Source organism: Silene latifolia, chromosome Y (genome assembly GCF_048544455.1).
Source record: "Silene latifolia isolate original U9 population chromosome Y, ASM4854445v1, whole genome shotgun sequence".
Classification (NCBI taxonomy): Eukaryota; Viridiplantae; Streptophyta; class Magnoliopsida; order Caryophyllales; family Caryophyllaceae; genus Silene; species Silene latifolia.
The window spans coordinates 139,023,063-139,042,493 of record NC_133538.1 but is presented as its reverse complement, the minus strand read 5'-3'; the positions used below and the strand labels follow the sequence as shown (position 1 = coordinate 139,042,493).

Below are 19,431 nucleotides of genomic sequence, written 5' to 3'. Positions count from 1 at the left end.
TTCCTCCATTCAACTCCACTCTACCACTTTACTTTTTCACGTTTGTCAACGCGTGTTTTACGCGGTAAATATCGTTAGCTACGTATTTGCAAAAATTATGAAAGTTAGATATCTGTAATGTACTCGTAAAGACGAATCAAACAAGATCCCACATGAATATATTTCCACTTATGGATTGAGAGAAAATTGAAATTGAATGTTTAATTCTGAATAGTGTAGAAAATTGAAATAGGTAGAATGAAGTTGAATGGAGGAAGTATTCTTTAGTAAATGAGCACATTAGTTATGTGGGTTTAGTGGTTATTAAAACTATTTCTTAGTTAGAGGTCATGGGTTCTATCTAGACCTGGCAGAAGCAACCCGACCCGATTGACCCGATCCGAAAAAGCTGGTCCGAGACCCGAAGTGACCCGAACTACATCACCCGAATATGACCCGGAAACCCAAATTGACCCGACCCGAACTTGACCCGAGCTTTCTTAACCCATACTGGCCCGATCCGAAAATGACCCGATCCGAAACCACCAAACCCGAAAATGACTCGACAAAATATAACTCTAATTGAACCGAAAAGACTTGAAATGACTATTTCTCTATTATTCATTGACCCGAAAATGATCCGACCCGAAACAACCCGACCCGTTTGACCCGAAACAGACCCGACAACAAACCCAAAACAGATCCGAAACCCGAAAAGACCCGTGCCGACCCGAATTAACTCGAACTCAACGAGAGACCCGAATTGACCCGACCTGAACCCGTCCCGTTGACCCGTTTTGCCAGGTCTAGACTTCTATCCTTGTATTGAACCATTTTTATTTAATGTTATATATCATACATTTTGTCCAACTAAACAATTTTTTTTTTTTTCATATAATTCGATATTTTCATTGTTAAAAAATTTTACGCACCCTCTTCCATCAAATCCTAAAACTGCCTCTGGCATGCACTATGAGTTTATCGATACTAGTAATATACTTCCTCCATTCAACTCCATTCTACCACTTTCAATTTTCTACACTATCTACAATTAAACATTCAACTTCAATTTCTCTCAGTACATAAGTGAAAATATATTTATGTGAGATCTTATTTAATTCGTCTTTATGAGTACATTAAAAATATCTAACTTTTATAATTTTTGTAAATACGTAGCTAACGATATTTGCCGCATAAAACACGCGTTGCCAAACGTGAAAAAGTAAAGTGATAGAGTGGAGTTGAATGGAGGAAGTACTGTCTAGAAATAGGAATACAAGGTGGAATAAATGTCTGATATGAAATGGAGCTATGACGGACCTGTATAAAGCTCATGGTCCCAGTATTTGGTAGAAATGGGCCACCAATCCACCATACACATTTTCCTCTGGCACAACGCAAATTGAAGGGGGTGACAAAATTCCTCCGGCTGTAGTTTCAGTCAGGGCACCAGGACAACCGACTATCAGAGGTTTCTCCTTGAACCATGCAATCTTGAATAAGATCACATAACGATGCTGAAGATAAGCGCGCTGCTACTGTTTATTTCTTTGATGATCAGGGAACCCAATTCATAGTTTCAACTAGACATCTAGTTGTGTGTGTTTGTGTCAACTTTGATTACTATGTTGAAGTCGAAGAGTACCCCGGCTAACTACTTTGGTAGGGTCGGTGATACTATCTTCGAGATTGCTACTTCCTTTGTTTGTATTCGTTTTAATTTTGTTCGTAGGGATGGTAATAGTGTGGCTCATGGGATGGCTCATCTAATGCCGGTTGATTACTCGACACGGTTTTGGGTGGGTGCGATTCCGGAGCATATTGTTCCTCTTGTTGATTTGGACTCTGTTCTTTCATCTTAGTAATATTACTATCCTTTTCCTTCAAAAAAAATCATAAGCAGTAACATTTAGTCTCCTCTTTTATAGTCGCTGGTCAAGTAGTCGAATAAAATGAGTTTGTTACTGGAAATCTGTAACACGCAGTAAAAATAAATTAGCATGATTGCCCTATTTCTACTATGTTTGCTGCAAATAAATGAGGCATGAGTATTGTATGAGATGGTTTTGTTAGTTACTTGATTGGAGGCAACAAAATAAAATCACAGAAGTGAGCTAGAGCTTTTTAACATTAAGTTGATGTCTACAACAATCTCTTATACGGTATAAAATGAGTAACATCGTAGATTGAGACAATACTGTCTACCAAAAGAAGATTCAAGTATTCTGCATCACATATTATCATAAGAGGAAACCTGACAGCCTAACCACAGACCTATCTACAGCTACACTAGCGGCATATTCACAAAATAAATTGCATTTCGAGTTTGAAGATCATGAACGAGAAAGCAACCATGAATAAGAGTATCATACAAATATACAGAGCTGAGCGCCATCTGAATCCCATCGATCTCGACATCAACTTTGGCTGTATATCAGAAATATCAGCACACCAGTTCTGACCAATCTCCTCAAACAAATTGCTAATATCAGCAACCAATGGTTTACTGTTATCATCTTCAGCATCAGAGCTTTCAGAAGATAGCATTTGCCAACGAAGTCTCTTCGAGGCGGCACCTTGCTTATCACAGTTTGTGGGGACAAGATGAATATTGCAGAAACGGGGTCTGATCTTGATTCCAGTTTCATCAGCTTCAGCTTGACCATCATTTATGGAAGGGCTTCTCTCGTGAGTGGGAGCAGGATTGTCATTGAGTTCATCGATGGATGTGAGATCCTCATGAGAAGCGCTAGTAAAATAGCTCTGATCTAAGCCGCCTCTCTCCTCAGATTCTATGGACAAACAACTTCCCTCGGAAGCTGTTAAATCGGTCTCTTTCTCTACAGCCTTGGGGACTTTGCCCTCAGCATCTGTTGCTAAATGTATTCTCCGCGATGCAGTTCCCTGATGCACACGGTTTGTAGGCTGTGGCTCTGTACGCCGCCCATTGGATCTTAGCTGGATTTTGGATCCAACAATGTAATTATCATCTTCAGCCTTTACTAGGCTGTTTTGATCAAAGAATTCATTGTCTACATTAGATAGGTTGCAGAAACGTTCCAGAGCAGCATCAGAGAAGAGATCTTCATTATCCGTGTAAGCGCTATTCTTTACAGGTTTCGCACTCAACTCCAGTTCGTTACAGTGAGAGGTTTTGCACCCAATGCGACCAACGTCATGCTGTATGAAAGAAACAAGATCATCACATGCTTCTGCTTCTCTTTATCTAATATGAGAAATTGCTATAAAAAAAAAAAAAAAAAAAAAAAAAAAAAAAAAAAAAAAAAAAAAAAAAGACTGTCTCTGACAATGGTTAAGCTCTTCAGGGTAACTCATTTGAAAATCACTGCCAAATTTAAGGTGATTTCGATACAGTCTTCCTTCCATTCAGAATACAGAATTCCAAAATAGTCAGCAGAACAATTATAGCATCTGACAATTTTTACTCCATCCCGGTTACATTGTCCTCATTTCTTAGCTAGTCTATTCCAAATTAATTATCCCGTAACTGTGGTAACTGAAAAAAGTGAAGATCTCATATTCCCCCTAGTTAAGGAAGCACCACTTTTCATACCAATTGCAGTGCCTATATTTTCTCTTAGCCAAAGGGTAGTTTAGTTATTTCATCACTTTTTCTTGAATCCGACTTTGGAGAATGTAATTGTAGACAAATTTTGGTAGTTATGTACGAGGTATGAACTATGTAGTTATCCTTTTTTTCCCCAATTAGGTCATGACCAGTAGCCAAGTCAGAGACATAGTGACGAGTTTCCTAACACAACAGGACATCTCTGAGATTTAGAACAAGAATCAACAGCAGCATGGAATGTATAGCTTACCTGCAAATGAGGTACTTGAACATCAGACCCACTGCATGATCCACTTTTATAGATAGGTGGTTTCTTCCAGCGCATTAGATCAGCATCCTCTCGCATTTCCTTTTCATTCAAAGGAGCGCCATGACTATCTACTTTCAAGTGGAGAGGGTCGTCTTGATTAACTACAGAATTAAGGAAGTTGGATATAGGATCTCTTCCATCAATGTCCTGAAAGTGGAACCCAATTTGACCATCACCTATATCTGTAGTGAAAAGAGCTTCCATGCCAGCCATACCCTGGTTCGAGTGCATCTGCAACTTCAGGAAATCATCATGATTATATTCCACAACTTCAGTCGCAGGAAAACTTGTCTCACAAGGAGCATCGGGAGGGATAGTCGCAGCAATACGTGAATTCACCTGAAAAGGATAAATTTAAGTCGGTAAAATTAAATGGCGACAATCCAAAAGTACATAAAACAAATTTCTGAAATAATCACCTCGTGAGCTATTTCTTCATTGCCATAAGATTTGTCACGAATATTGCCATGGATATGGCTATGAGAATAATCAGGTATTGTAGGCTTTGTAGCCTCAGATGTTAAACTATCAGAAGTTTTTACCATCAGATTCTTTGATGTCTTATGTTGCTCTAAAGGTTGTTCAACAGACCCTGGAGAGGCCTGTACAAAAGCTGGTCCAGAGCGTGCATCCTCTTGTGAGATATTAGTTGGATATGGAGATAAAACACCCGTTTCCATTTCATCGATGTTGCAACCATCATCATTTTCATCTTCTTTCAGCTCATCACTTTTTTTGAACAAGCGACAGAGGATAAAATCCCCCTGAAAAAAAAAAAGATGATTAGAAAAACTACAGCACCAGGAGTTCAGCTAATAAACTTTGAAGAACATACCCATAAATTTATTATAATTGGCATTTAGCATAAATATGCACTCAAACTAGAGCAGCATTTTTCCATATGTATTTCCCATCATCGCCAATCAGTAATTACAACTGAATTCTTACTAAGCAACTTTAAAAATATGTCCAGCTACAATTAGATAAGTAGCTGAATTCTTAAAATTGTAACACATAACACCATATAGCTAATGCCAGCCACATTTGGCATGGATAACAGGACAGATAACAATGTATTATTAGAAGATTTTTTTGCCGCCCCTTGTATCTTCCATCACTCTTCTCTGTGGGATATCATTTTCCTCCTAAGTCTTGAGTGAGGTGAAATTACGTAAAATCAGAGAGTTTCCATAGTAACAATCGTAGTGGTTGTCAGACCAGTGTCCAGAAAAGCACCTTGATACAACAACATTACCCCGAGTACAAAATCCAGTTTCCATACGAGTTATAACCTGATAGACAGAGACTACCAACCGTACTTCAGAAGTTCAGAGCAATATAGCATTATCAAGCAGTCTGAAGCAGACAAAAACATACAGTATAATAAAGAGTGAGAATTGAGTGCTTAACTACATGTAAGTGATGTAACTCATAAGAAAGTTAGATTAGAGATATACCTGCCCTGGATTTGTACCATCAAGCTCCTGCAGAAGTGGCCGGTACTCGTGGATGACCCAACTGGTGCGCTCCCCTTTCGGCGCTCTCCCTGTATAAAACACAAGGGTCTTCTTCATCCCAATCAAACCCATTTTCCTTGATTTAATAGTCCTGTCCTTGCCAGTCGAACTTACTTATCAGTAAGTCAGTATTTTCAAGGTATTGCTAGTTCTTATCAGATTCATTTTTGGGATATGCATTCTTGTCTTTTCCGTCTACAATGTTGATTTGTTTTTTGGGGTTTTTTCTTTTGAAGAGTTAGACTCACTTTGTGAGAGTCTTTTGTTCTTGGTCTTTTATGTTTTTTCTGTGGTATTTTGAAAGTTTTTACTTTCGTTTACCATTTTGCATCCGAGAGGATGTTATAGGTTAATTTCGGTTAACCTAGTTTCTTTACCTTATCAAAAAAAAAAAAAAAAAAAAAAAATACCCCGCTCCAGTTGCTCGGTTTGACCTCTGACCATTTGAATACTTCCGGTCACGAGGACAGAAGGAAAACCATTCATTATCATGTCTTGATAGCTGACAAATCTGAAGCAAATCAAATATACAAAATTACCCTTTATCAGCCGAAAAAAACTGCTTACAGAATTTGCTACTTATCACATTATTAACTATCACAATACATTATGAATGATAAAAAAAGATGCCATTCCTAGCTCAAGTTTGCTCATATACATGCTTAAGGTTTTGACCCTCTAAATGAGAGTTTATGAGCATCAAATTAGTAAATTACCATGCAAATAACTAGCGACAACCAGCAATTAAAAACACATTTCATATGTCATCCCTTCAATTCATGAGAAACAGATACGTTTATGAAATATAGACGAGTAACTGAAACAAAGAATCATTATTCTTTGGTTTCCGATTATTATGGAACAAAGAACAGTGCCTTACAAAACTGGTTGCGCTTCTTTTTAATGTGCAACCATCATTCGAGGCAGTTCTCAACACAATTTTCATCTAAGGTCATTCAGAAAGGTCTTTTCGTGTTGCTAGTACAAGGGTAAGGCTGTGGACATTCGACCCCCTTACAAGCAATTTATGGGAACCATTGAGGCAAGGGGCAATGTTGTCGTTTGTCGTGAATTGACTATGTATTCAGAGATGATATGACTAACTGAAAAATACTACCTCCGGCCCAATCAACTGGCTACATTTTTATTTGGGTATTTTGATTAAAGGTAAACAAATGATTGCGACGAAGGGCGTACATTTCAAACCCTTGCTGAACAATCAATCATGAACCAACCCCTTACAATACTAGTAACAAATCAAACCTAAAAAGATCACAAGAATACCATGAATATATAATTAACCAAGAAAAGAGGGAGAGAAATTACAAAAATAATAAAAAAGTAAAGGAGTGTAATTACCAGGAAGATCCCAAGGCTCAACCCTGCAAATATCAACCTCATTAATACAAGCAACTTGATCATGTTTGCCATTAATCTTCAATCTAAGATAATGATCAATAAGCTCAACATCAGTAGGCCTAAACCTGAACCCAAGTGGTAAATTCTCCAACATGCTTAAACCTCCCATTTTTTCTATTTTTTTTACTCAAAGTTTCAACCTTTTTCTCAATTTATGATGCTATAAGCCTATAACATTGAAATAAGGTCAATTAAGGCAAAAATTATTATCTGGGTTTTGTTTTCTTTTTGCTCATTTAGTCATTTGGGTTTGTGTGCACTTTTTAAAGTGACTAAAGTGACTCAGTTTGACGACATTCGGGTCTTTGAATACGAAGGGCTGAGTAAGGAAGAGGAGAGAAGTAGACGGTTGGGTAGACCTCTCAAACGGGTCATGCGAGCAGGTTACGAGTTCGGTTATTTCGGCTCAATTTCGAGTTTGTGAATTATGGGTGTAACACCTTGATAAATACGTTATCCCTACAATTTTGACCAAAAACCATTCACTTTATCTCAACTTGTTGCACTCTTAAGCTAATTTAGCCTTAGTCTATAATCAATTTGCATTTACCCACTTTACACATTGCCTTGCAAGATTATCATAACATTTCACGCTTTTCTAGGTGAACTAAGAGGTCGCATGGAGGACGGAACTATTTGTGAGAAGAGAAGGCGAAAATTTGAAGCCGTCTTAAAGCTATCCCAAGCCTTGTGGTGGGTGTATCTTCCTCAGCCAATGTACAAATGGACGGGGTGTATCGAATAATTAAGCCTTGTGGGCGTATCCTCCTCTAGCAAGTCGCATCACCCACCGTCTGACGTTCATTTGTGCGGCCAGCGTTGGGAACGCCGGATAGAGGGCCGTTGGGCTTATTTTCAAATTCGACATTTGTAATCTTGTTGTTGAACCTCTTTGTATAAATAGTTAAACCTAAGTGTAGAGAACATAATTCCATATACTTGTTTTTAGATCAAAAGTGAGTAGTTGGAGAAATATTTGGGGGGGAGAAAGTTCAATCTCTTGTTCTTCATTTTATTCATTATTGGTTTATTTCCTTTACTATTCTTTATTTTCTTTTTATTCATCAATTTTATTTTCCTTAGTTTGTGTTTCTCTTGTTGTTGAATGTTTACATTGCTTATAATTAAAGTTACCATCTTTTTGCTTAACTCCATTTTAATTGAGGTTTAATTAGTATATTGTCATCATAATTGTTGCCAATTGCATGTTTTATTGTAGAAATCATATTATCATCATGTTTATTGCCAAAGCATCCAACTTTATTAATTGTCTTGCCACAACAAACATGAATAGTGAGTAGTCTATTTACTAGGGTGTGATTAGACCCCCAATATGAATTGTTCACCTATTTGATTTCACTAAATTAATTGTTAAAAAGGGATTTGTTGGGTTAACTAAGGGGATTGACTTGTTATTGCTCCATGAAGTTTGTAGTTGACTTTAGACGCTTGACTGTCAATGAAAGTTGGCTAGGCTTGGAGTTGATGCACTTCATGTAAAGTAGTTGCCTACTTGAGTTGAACCCGGGAGGGAGAAATTGAGAAGGGTGTCTTTAGTTATCGGTTTGAAATCGACCCTTGGGAGAGGGAGTGGGATGACCGAGGACTATCGCAGACCTAATGACTTGAGTCCTTGTGAGAGGTGAGCGGAAATAGGCCAATTTCGGTGAGCCTTGACCCTAGAATTGGGATTTTGATCCATGAGCCCAGAAGGGAGTTGGATTAATAGTACTAGTGTCCTATTGTGAACCCGAGAGGGAGAGAATAGGCGACCTAGAGGCGTTCTTCCCGACATCTACCCTTTGACAACTAAATAACGAAATTGAATGGTGAATCACGAGCGTTGGTGGTTGAAGTCACACCCTAATCCTCTCATTTATCGATTAGAGCCATATTCAATCGCTTGTTTCTTGATCTTAGCATTACTTAGTTTATTTACTACATGTTATTTAGCTTAGTTGTTAGATAATACCCCTAACTTGCTCTTATTAGACTTAGCTAAACTATTAGACGGAACGATTAGTAGTCTCATTTCGCTCCCCGTGTTCGACCCTTACTAGTGCAACGATACGTGCACTTGCGAGGTTAAGACTCATACAATCAAGTTTTTGGCGCCGTTGCCGAGGAGCAAAGGCAAGATATTAATTGCTTTAGTTCATGTTTAGAGTAAGTCCTTTTGTTACTAATCTTTTCTTTCGAGCATGTAGGTATTTTGTATGAGTAGGCGGCAAAGACGAGGTCAACCAACTTACCCAATTGATCTTGAAATTGAAGCTACGTCAATGAGACTAAATTCTCTAAGGAGAAGAGGTTTATTAGATACACCATCGGTAGAAGTAAGTGATCAACAAAAAACTTTTGAAGTGTTTGAAAATCCATTTGAAGAATTTGAAGAATCTAACACCATGGGTGAACCGGTTCTGATAAGAGAGACTATGACTCCTAAGCACATAGTAAACCCAAGCATCCAACGGTGATGACCGGTTCTAGTCGTCATTTCTGGCTCAAAAACTATTTATAAATTACCCGATTAAAGTAGTATAATCGGGGTCGAATCCACAAGGATGGCGGGGGTTAGATACTTGGTTTGTTTAAGTCTTTAGTTTAGTCAAACAATGCAAATAGTTGGGTTTATACTAACTACTAGATGAAAACTAAAGCAAATGATAAACTAGGCGAATGCTAAAACAAGACGTGGAACAAATAATAAGGAAAGTTAGGGTCTTTAGGTTCACAAGGGTAAATAGAGGGGGAAACAAGGTCCAACAAGAGATGGGTGATGATAGTGGTCAAGGGTTTAAGACTAATTTCTTAGTCACCTTAAGTTCCTCAATAAGTTGTCACTTGATTAAGGTGAACTTGATACAAACAAGGCATAAAGACTATCCAATAGCATAGGCACCAAGATGGACCAAATATGTCAAAGAAAGGTTTCAACTTTCATTTAAACATCTCAATAACACTTCTAAGACCATCCAGTAGCATAATGCACCAAGATAAGCCAAACATGTCAAGGAAATGTTTCAACTTTCATTCAAACATTTCTACAAACACTTCATATGCATGAGAGTAGAACCCACATAATCACCCACACTAAAGAGTTAACAACCCAAATTCATCCCCTTTAATTACCCAAGTTCCCTCTAGACCCTATATAAGACTACTCACACATGTTCATGGGTGAGAATTCAACAATAAGAGGAAACAATATGCAAACAATGACAAACAACATGGTGACTTGAACAAAGAGTAATTAAATAAGATGAGAAATGTAAACAAATGAAAATAAGATGTAAATAAGGGAGAAATTGTACCAATAAAGAAGAAAGGAACAAACTTGGATGATAAAAGAAGATAAACTTCTTCTAATTTTCAAATTACAACCCAAAGATTAAGGGGGCGTTTGGTTAGAGAAAGGGAAAGGGAAAGGAAATTAGAAAGGGTAAGCGGGGGAAAGGTAAGGGATTACCTAAAACTTAACTAGTTGTTTGGTTATATCAATAAAATGAAGTGTGGTGGGTTGTGGTTTATTTTGGTTACGGGTGGTGGTTTAGGTGGGGTAGTGGTATTGGTGGTCGTGGTGGTGGTGATGGCGGTGGCGTGGTGGTGATGGTGGCAGTGGGGTGGCTGTGGTGGTGGTGATGGTGCTGGTGGCGTCATGGTGGTTATGAAGGTGGTGTTGCGGTGGTGGTTTATGTGGGGTGGCAATGGTGTTGGTTTAGGAGGGGTGGTTGTGGTAGTGGTGATGGTGGTGGTGGCGGTGGCATCGTGGTGGTGCTGGTGGTAGTGGGGTGGCTGTGGTAGTGGTGGTGGCAGCGTGGTGGTTGTGGCAGTGATGTTGTGGTGATGGTTTATGTGGAGTGGCTGTGGTGGTGGTTTTGGTGATGGTGGTGGTGGCGATGGCGTCTTGATGGTGTTGGGTGTGGTGGGAGTCGTAAGTGTAGTGATAGGTAAATAAGGTGGGTGAAGGGTAACAAGGGTAATGAAATCTCATACATTGGGGGATGGGGGGTAAGGAATTAGATGGATTGAGAGGTAAAGAAGAGAATTGCATTCTCTTTGTTTGTGTCAAACAAACACCAACAAAGGAAATCAATAACTTTTTTTCTCTTTTCCTTTCTTATAGACCTCCAACCAAATGCCCCCTAAATGTATACTATTGAGAAATGAAGAGCTTGGATAAACTAGAGAGCAATTACACTAATATTGAGTAAAGATTACAACTTGAGTAGTGAAAAATTAAAAAGAAGAAAATAATTTATCCGGATAATTCACGCGGTACCCCTAAGGTTTGCCACTTTGCACGAAATACCCAAATTTTTTATCCGAAAATCTTAAAGAGGTCATAACTCGTGTTTACGAGTTCCGAAAATGACGAATTTTTTTCCAAATCGCTCATCTTTCCGAGAACTACAATTTGAAAAAAAAAAATTGTCGCATTTGGATTCCGCTACTAGGAGTTATTGTGCGTCAAAGTTTTTTCGACCGAACAAACTTTGAGTGAGCATATCTCCTGGTTACGAAATCCAAACTCGTCAATTTTTTTTTTCAAATCGTAGTACTTGGAAAGATGATCAATTTGAAAAAAAATCTTCACTTTCTGAGTTCGTAAACATGAGTTATGACCTTTTTAATTTCTTCGAATAAAAAATTTGGGTATTTTGTGCAAAGTGGCCAACTTCAGGGGTACCGCGTGAATTATCCGTAAATTATCTAGGGTTCTAAAATGTTAAGAGAAAATATAAGCTAACTAGTCTAATTGATAGTCTAATGTTTCATGTGGTGTATATATATGGAGAGTGTTCTAATTACTAATCTAATAATACTAATAATAGTAATAGTAATAGTAATAGTAATAGTAATAGTAATAGTAATAGTAATAGTAATAGTAATAGTAATAGTAATAGTAATAGTAATAGTAATAGTAATAATAATAGTAATAGTAATAATAATAATAATAATAATAATAATAATAATAATAATAATAATAATAATAATAATAATAATAATAATAATAATAATAATAATCTAAAACTAACTAAAAGACACGATACATGTTCAACAAAGGAAGGAAGGGGATTATTTATGTTTTACAAAACAAAACAAAAAGGAATAAGAAGAAAGACAAAAGACGGAAGCAGGGGGCCCTGCCGGTCCATCGGCGACAAGATCTTTGACAAAAGGAGGGGAATATATGTTGGTTGTTGTATGCCGGTTGACCGGTACAAGGGATACCAGTAGAGAGGAGCAGAATCATTGCGACATGAAGGTTGTGGTATTGTGTGCCAGTGAGGCGGCTACCGGTGAAGGCACTGGTAGCGAGATTTCGAGAAAAGAGAAGGAGAATTGCATGGGTGTATACTGGTATAGGGTCGGTTGCCGGCAAACCGGCATGGGGATGAATGGTGATGCGAGTTTGTTTGGGGGAAGGGGATGCGATGTGGCGAGTTGGTTTGATGATGCAGGGGACGAATGAAGGACGGGGATAATCGTGAAATGGTGGTGGTGAAAGGGGAGTAGCAGGTGTCGGTGTGAGAGGCAGGTCAGGGGTCGAAGTGGTGGTCGAGGGATTTGATGAGGGAAACTGGTGAATGATTTAATGTTGAGGTGTGAGTGATGAATGGTGCGCAGTATGGAGCGGGTTTGGTAGCAGAGGTGAGTAGCTGTGAGTTTGGGCTCGGGTTTTGAAACCGTGGTGAACAATGGAGGAGTTGGTGCATGCCGTGGATGTGTGGGTTGCTGCTGGATTGTTGCTGCAGGTGTGCGAGGCAGAGGAGGGTAGAGGAGCAGGCGACTGTCTTGGTGGTGCTGACGATGGGAGTTGGGCTGATTAATGGCGAATAGATATGGAAATTATGGGACTTGGAAATGCAGGGGATCAACTTTGATGTTCATTGACAGGGACGAGTGAACAAACTTGTGATTTTGGTAAAGTCAACTGCCAAGCTTGACTTTGCCTTATACAAGTTATTTCATTTTCTTCAATTAACTCCTCCCTCACCCGTCTTATTTCCGTCTCGACCCAATTTGCTCCTCGGTTTCCGTGTTATTATTCCTCCTTGCCTACACGTTATTATAATAAAATAATATTAATACTAATTATTATATAAAATCCGACCAATTATTAAATATAACTAATACGACTAATTACTACAAATTAGTAATAAAATGAACTTTTTAATCATTTAAGCACGCAAAATCAAGTCAGAATAAAATATAAATGCGGGGTAAAATACGACTAAAATACTACTATCAAACGGCCAAGAATTCAAGCCAATAATTTTGAGATAAAAAATGCCTTGCTCAACCTAATCCAAGACAATCAATTTGGAGGAGGTCCTTTGGAGAACCCTAATGACCACCTTAATGAGTTCCTTGAGAATTGCGATATGTACAAGATGAATGGGGTCTCCGATGATGTGGTACGCCTTAGGTTGTTCCCCCGTTCACCTAGGGGATCTGCCAAAGGTATTGTGATGCGGATTCCTTCAAGACATGGGACGAGCTAGCCTTGGCATTTTTTAACAAGTACTTCCCACCGTCAAGAACGGCAAAAGTTAAAAGTGAATTACAAAGCTTCACTCAAGAAGAGCATAAAACCTTATATGAAGCATGGGAAAGGTATAAGTGGCTACAAAGGCTCTGCCCCCATCATGGCATATCCGAAGTCGAATTGGTGAACAACTTCTATAAGGGATTGACTCAAGACCTTAGACTATCACTTGATGCGGGGTCGGGAAAAGGTGCTTTGGACATTTTGGGACATAAAGCGGCCAAGGAATTAATTGAGGAGATGGCATCACGAACCATGGATTGGGGAAGTGATAGGCAAGTGAGAAAGGGCAAGAAGAAGGATCCTAGTGCGGTGTTGAATGTTGAGGTTAAGGGAATGCTAGATGAATTAACTCAACAAGTGGCTTTGTTGAATTCCAAGCCTTCAAGCTCCAACATGAGACAAATCTTGTCATGTGAATTATGCGGGGAACAAGGCCATACTGCAATCGGGTTCCCTTTGATTGCACCCATTCAAGAAGAGTGTTATAAGCAAGTCAATAGGGTTTGGGAATCTACAAATGCAAGGCAAGGGTTCAACAACAACAACAACAACAACCAATTTGTCAATGGAAAAAGAAGTCACCCTCTCTTGTCCAATGCCTCACAAAACATCCAAAACCCAACTACTTTCTCACCACAAGAACAAAGGTTCAATCAAAACCCACAATTGCAAAGACAAATCCCACCTGGTTTTCAAGGAAAACAATTTGTCACTCAAAACCAACTACCATTTGGGGGTTTCAAGGGACAAACTTTCAACCAACCTCAAAACCAAAATTTCCAACCTCAAAACCAAGGTTTTAACCAAAACTTCCAAGTCAAAAAAAATCAAAAACCATCTTGGGAACAAACCTTTGAGCAATTGGTGATTGCCAACCAAAAATCCAACTCAAAGCTTGACAACCACATTACTTCAGAAGACCGGGTTAATGATGAAATAAGAGCATCTTAAAAAAGCAACGGAAACCCATGTAGCCCAAATTTCAAAACAATTGAGTCAATTGGCTCAAAATCCGGGGAAATTACCGGGCAACACGGTGAATCCTAGGGAAATTAATGCGGTGTTCTTAAGAAGCGGAAGGCAATTGGAATAGGTTGAGAGTGCACCAAAGTGGAAGAGAAAGAGAGTTGCTAATAATGACTTGAAGAAGCAATCGGTGGAGATTGAGAAGCCTCAAGAGGTGTAGATGGAGGATATACCCAAGGAGAATGATCATATACCAACCAAAGAGAAAGATCCCATTCCTCAAACCAAGGAGTATGCTCCACCGGTACCCTTTCCACAAAGGGTTGCAAGGCCTAAACTAGAGAAAAAGTATGAGAAGTTTGTTGAGATCTTGAAAGGAATGAATGTCACAATTCCTTTCCTTGATATGATTATCGAAATTCCATCATATAAAAAGTTCCTTAAGGATCTTGTCACTTTGATGAAGAAGAGTGGGCAGGTGCAAACCATTAACCTCTCCAAAGAATGTAGTGCTATTATTACTCACACAAACAAGCTTACAAATAAGCTAGAAGATCCGGGTAGCTTCTCAATTCCATGTTCTATTCAAGGAGTGGCCATAAAAAGGGCATTGTGTGACTTGGGGGCTAGTTTGAGCCTCATGCCACTTTCAATTTTCAAAAAGCTTGATTTGGGGGATTTGAAGCCAACAAGAGTTTCACTTCAACTAGCCGATCGATCGGTTAAATTCCCCATTGGTGTTATTGAAGATGTGCCCTTGATTGTTGGGAAGCTAATTATACCATGTGATTTCTTTGTCATGGATATGCCCGAGGATAACCACGTGCTTATTATCTTGGGGCGTCCTTGTCTAGCAACCGGAGGAGCATTGATTGATGTGAAGAGTGGCAAGCTATCTTTGCAAGTGGGTGAAGATAAAGTGGAGTTTGAACTCACCAAGTCTATAGAAGCTCCATTTTTAGGTGACACTTGTTTTATTGTTGATATTCTAGAGAATCCCATGGAGGAGCATGACCCAAAAGCTTCCTCCATGGATCGATTGAAAACTTGTCTTGTCAATGGGTATGAAGTTGATGATAAAGATGTTGAAGCTCTAGCATATGTGTGGATGTTGGACTTTGCTCCAATTCATGAGAAAGATCCAAAGTTTGAAATGTTGGAAGTTGGTAAGAAGGAGGAGAGTTCCACACCACCTCCTACGGGTGATCTTAAACCTCTCCCCCCTTCCTTGAGATATGGATTTCTTGGTGATAATTCTACATTCCCCATCATCATCAATAGTGAACTTGACAACACTCAAACTTCAAAATTACTTGATTTGTTGAAAAGGTTTAAGAGTGTTCTTGGTACACCATTGGTGACCTTAAAGGGATTAATCCCTCTTTGTGAACTCATAGAATCTTACTTGAAAATGAGGATGCTTCCTCAAATTGAGGCACAAAGAAGGCTTAACCCCATAATGAAGGAAGTTGTAAGAAAGGAGGTCCTCAAGCTACTTGATGTCGGCATCATTTACCCTATTTCCGATAGTAGGTGGGTGAGCCTGGTTCATGTAGTTCCAAAAAAGGGAGGAATGATGGTTGTGAGAAATGATAAGAATGAATTGATTCCCACAAGAACGGTAACCGGGTGAAGAATGTCTGTGTATTATAGAAAGTTGAACAAATCTACCCGGAAGGGCCACTTTCCTTTGCTGTTCATGGACCAAATGTTGGAGCGGTTGGCTCAACATGATTACTTTTGCTTCTTGGATGGGTACTTGAGATTATTTCAAATCCCTATCCATCCAGGTGACCAGGAGAACACTACCTTCACATGCCCTTTTGGCACTTATGCATATAGGAGGATGCCATTTGGGCTATGTAATGCACCTTCTACATTTCAACGTTGTATGATGTCCATTTTCTCCGATTTTATTGAGCAATAAATGGAAGTTTTTATGGATGATTTTTCGGTTGTGGGAAAGTACTTTGGAAATTTCTTAATAAACTTGGAGAAAGTGTTGAAAAAATGTCAAGAGAGTCATTTAGTCTTGAATTGGGAAAAGTGCCATTTCATGGTACAAGAAGGAGTTGTCTTGGGGCACATAGTGTCTAATAGAGGAATTGAAGTAGACAAGGCTAAGGTAGAGGTCATTGAGAGTCTAACACCTCCCACAAATGTTAAGGGGGTGAGGAGTTTCCTTGGACATGCGGGGTTTTACCGCCGCTTCATCAAGGATTTCTCTAAAATTGCAGGACCCTTAACCGAATTGCTAGCTAAGGATACTCCTTTTGAATTCACTAACCGTTGTCATGATGATTTTAATAGGTTGAAACAAGATTTGATAAGTGCTTCAATTATACAACCACCGGATTGGAACCTACCTTTTGAGCTTATATGTGATACAAGTGATCAAGCCTTGGGTGCGGTTTTAGGCCAAAGGAAAGATGGCAGGCTACATGTCATTCACTATGCAAGCAAGACACTTGATGAAGCTCAAATCAACTATTCGACAACGGAGAAAGAGCTCTTAGCGGTGGTATTTTCAATGAAAAAGTTTCGGACTTATTTGGTTGGAGCCAAGGTGGGTGATAGTATACACCGATCATTCGGCTTTAAAACACTTGCTTATTAAGAAGGAATCAAAGCCACGATTGATCTGGTGGATACCCTTGCTTCAAGAATTTGATATGAAAATTAGAGACAAGAAAGGGGTTGAGAACGTTGTAGCCGACCACCTCTCTAGATTGTTGAATGAGAACGTCAAGGATGGGCTCCCAATAAATTACTATTTACCCGATGACCATTTATTAGCCTTGAGTTTAGTGGAAGCACCATGGTATGCCGACTATGTCAACTACTTGGCGTCCGGTGTGATTCCTTATGGATATGACTCACACAAGACGAAGAAGTTCTTCCATTACATAAGGCAATATTATTGGGAGGATCCTTGTTTGTACAAGACTTGTGTCAATGGCATGATTAGGAGATGTGTACCGGAGGATGAGTTCCAATCAATCATTTCTCATTTTCAGGATCTTCCTTGTGGAGGACATGCAAGTACTACTAAGTCCAGTGCAAAAATATTGCAGTGTGGCTTTTATTGGCCATCCTTGTTCATGGACGTTGCTTCTTATGTCAAGGGTTGTGACCGGTGTCAAAGGACCGGTAATATCTCAAGGAGGAATGAAATGCCACAAAATTTCATCTTAGAAATTGAAGTGTTTGATGTATGTGGAATTGACTTCCAAGGACCTTATCCCTCCTCTTATGGCAACAAGTACATCCTTATAGCGGTGGATTACGTATCAAAGTGGGTTGAAGCAATTACCTCCCCAACGGATGATGCTAGAGTTGTTAGCAAGTTTATGAGGAAGGTGATTTTTCCAAGGTTCGGAGTGCCCCGTGTCTTGATAAGTGATAAAGGGTCACACTTTCTTGAAACAAAGTTTGAAGCTCTCTTGAAGAAGTATGGAGTTCAACACCGTTGTGGAATTGGCTACCATCCACAAACAAGTGGTCAAGTCGAGATATCCAATAGAGAGATTAAAGCAATATTGGAAAAGACGGTGAATAGCTCGAGGAAGGATTGGGTGATAAAGCTTGATAATGCCTTATGGGCATATAGAACACCGAGCCTATTGGGCAATTAAATATCTCAACTTTGATTTGAAGAGCTCCCAAGAGAAGCGTTTGCTAGACCTCAAATTGTTGGATGAATTTAGGCTAGAAGCCTATGAGAATGCAAAGCTTTACAAGGAAAAGACAAAGGCTTATCATGACAAGAAGATTCAAAGAAGAGAGTTTAAAGAAGGAGAGACGGTCCTCCTATTCAATCCACGTTTGAAACTCTTTTCGGGAAAGTTGAGATCAAGATGGTCGGGACCATTCACCGTGACACATGTTTTTCCCTATGTCACGGTGGAAATTACTAGTGAGGGTCACACTTTCAAGGTCAATGGACAAATATTGAAGCATTACATAGCCGGATCACCGGTGATGAAGGAAGTGTGCTCTCTAAAACCCACATCATCATCTCTTGATTTAAATCTTCTTTGATTGTTAAGATTGACTTTTAATTTTCGCACTTGATGAATGTTCCCCTTAATTAAGCTATCGCATGACTTGGTCGAGCCTACGACGTTTGTAATACTCCGTTTTTATATTATATAAATAATATTATATTGTATTATACGAGCATGTTAGGAGACGGAATAATAAATAATAATGATAATAATACATTGTATGTATACATGTATATACTTCCTCCTACCATCATATATATCCCTACCCACCCTTATCCACTCACAAAATCTTATAATATCTACCAAACATGAGAGGAAGAGAGATAAGGGAGAAAAGATATTAGAAGAAAAGAGAAGGATTCCCACTTCGCCTTGAGACGTGAGGTAAGACCATCTTACACTAGTTATGCCTTAATTTAATTATACCATAGAACCACCTTGACCCCGACTCACCTTAGGACCCCCTTTAACCGTCGTTTGACCACCTAAAAACGGGTTTGACCGAACTAGATCTAGGATTATAGCTATTTTGTGCGACGGTCTTAAGACGGATTTTTAACCCTCTATTCATGACTGACTTGGGGTGGTATTGGGTGGAGGTTGTTAGGGTTTGTGAGGAGAGTCGTGTGGTGGTCAACGGTGGTAGGTAGGGTGGCTGTAGGTGGCAGTTTTAGGTGCTAAAAAGGGGGGCGCGAGTTGGTGTTGGTTGTTGTTTTTATCATTTGTTGTTGTTGTTGTGGCTGTTGTTTCTGGTGTTTGGTGGTGTTGCTGGTGGCTGGGCGGTGGTCGTGACCACTATGGCCAGTGGGGGGCACAAATGGTGCGTCCTAGGAGTGGTTTTGGCGGTGGTTAAAGGTGTAAGTCAAGGGTGTATGTTGTTGTTGTTGAGCCGCCGCCATTGTTGTTGTTACCACTGTTTTGGGTGGTGCTTGGTGGCTGATTTGGGCTGCTGCCCCACCGTGGCTGAGCATGGAGAGGTGGGGTCCATGGCGGTGGCTTGTCGTGTGTTTTAAGGCGGTTTCGGGGCTGTTTTTGTGGGCGTGTTTGAGTGGGAGTTAGCGGGTTTTGAGTCGAGTTATAAGACGTGT

General features: G+C 39.4%; 1 protein-coding gene and 1 non-coding gene across 4 annotated transcripts; both read right to left on the bottom strand.

The window, feature by feature from the left end:
• Positions 1-2,075: 2,075 nt before the first annotated feature.
• LOC141626385 (NAC domain-containing protein 14-like) lies at positions 2,076-7,124 on the bottom strand. Of its 3 annotated transcripts, none has more exons than XM_074440233.1 (6): positions 6,755-7,124; positions 5,806-5,906; positions 5,336-5,486; positions 4,298-4,642; positions 3,819-4,217; positions 2,076-3,159 (listed from the first exon to the last, which is right to left on the bottom strand). In XM_074440233.1, exons 1-6 carry the CDS (start codon positions 6,824-6,826, stop codon positions 2,281-2,283), a joined length of 1,947 nt encoding a protein of 648 aa, XP_074296334.1. In that variant the 5' UTR covers positions 6,827-7,124; the 3' UTR covers positions 2,076-2,280. The 3 variants fall into 3 exon arrangements, with proteins under 3 accessions (XP_074296334.1, XP_074296336.1, XP_074296335.1); XM_074440235.1 differs by having other exon boundaries at positions 5,336-5,424; positions 6,755-7,122; XM_074440234.1 differs by lacking the exon at positions 6,755-7,124 and adding an exon at positions 6,112-6,582.
• A 6,243-nt stretch (positions 7,125-13,367) lies between these two features.
• On the bottom strand, positions 13,368-13,474 carry LOC141635535 (small nucleolar RNA R71). The gene has a single exon (XR_012540216.1). It is a non-coding gene; the product is annotated as a small nucleolar RNA R71 (small nucleolar RNA).
• Between the last annotated feature and the right edge of the window lie 5,957 nt (positions 13,475-19,431).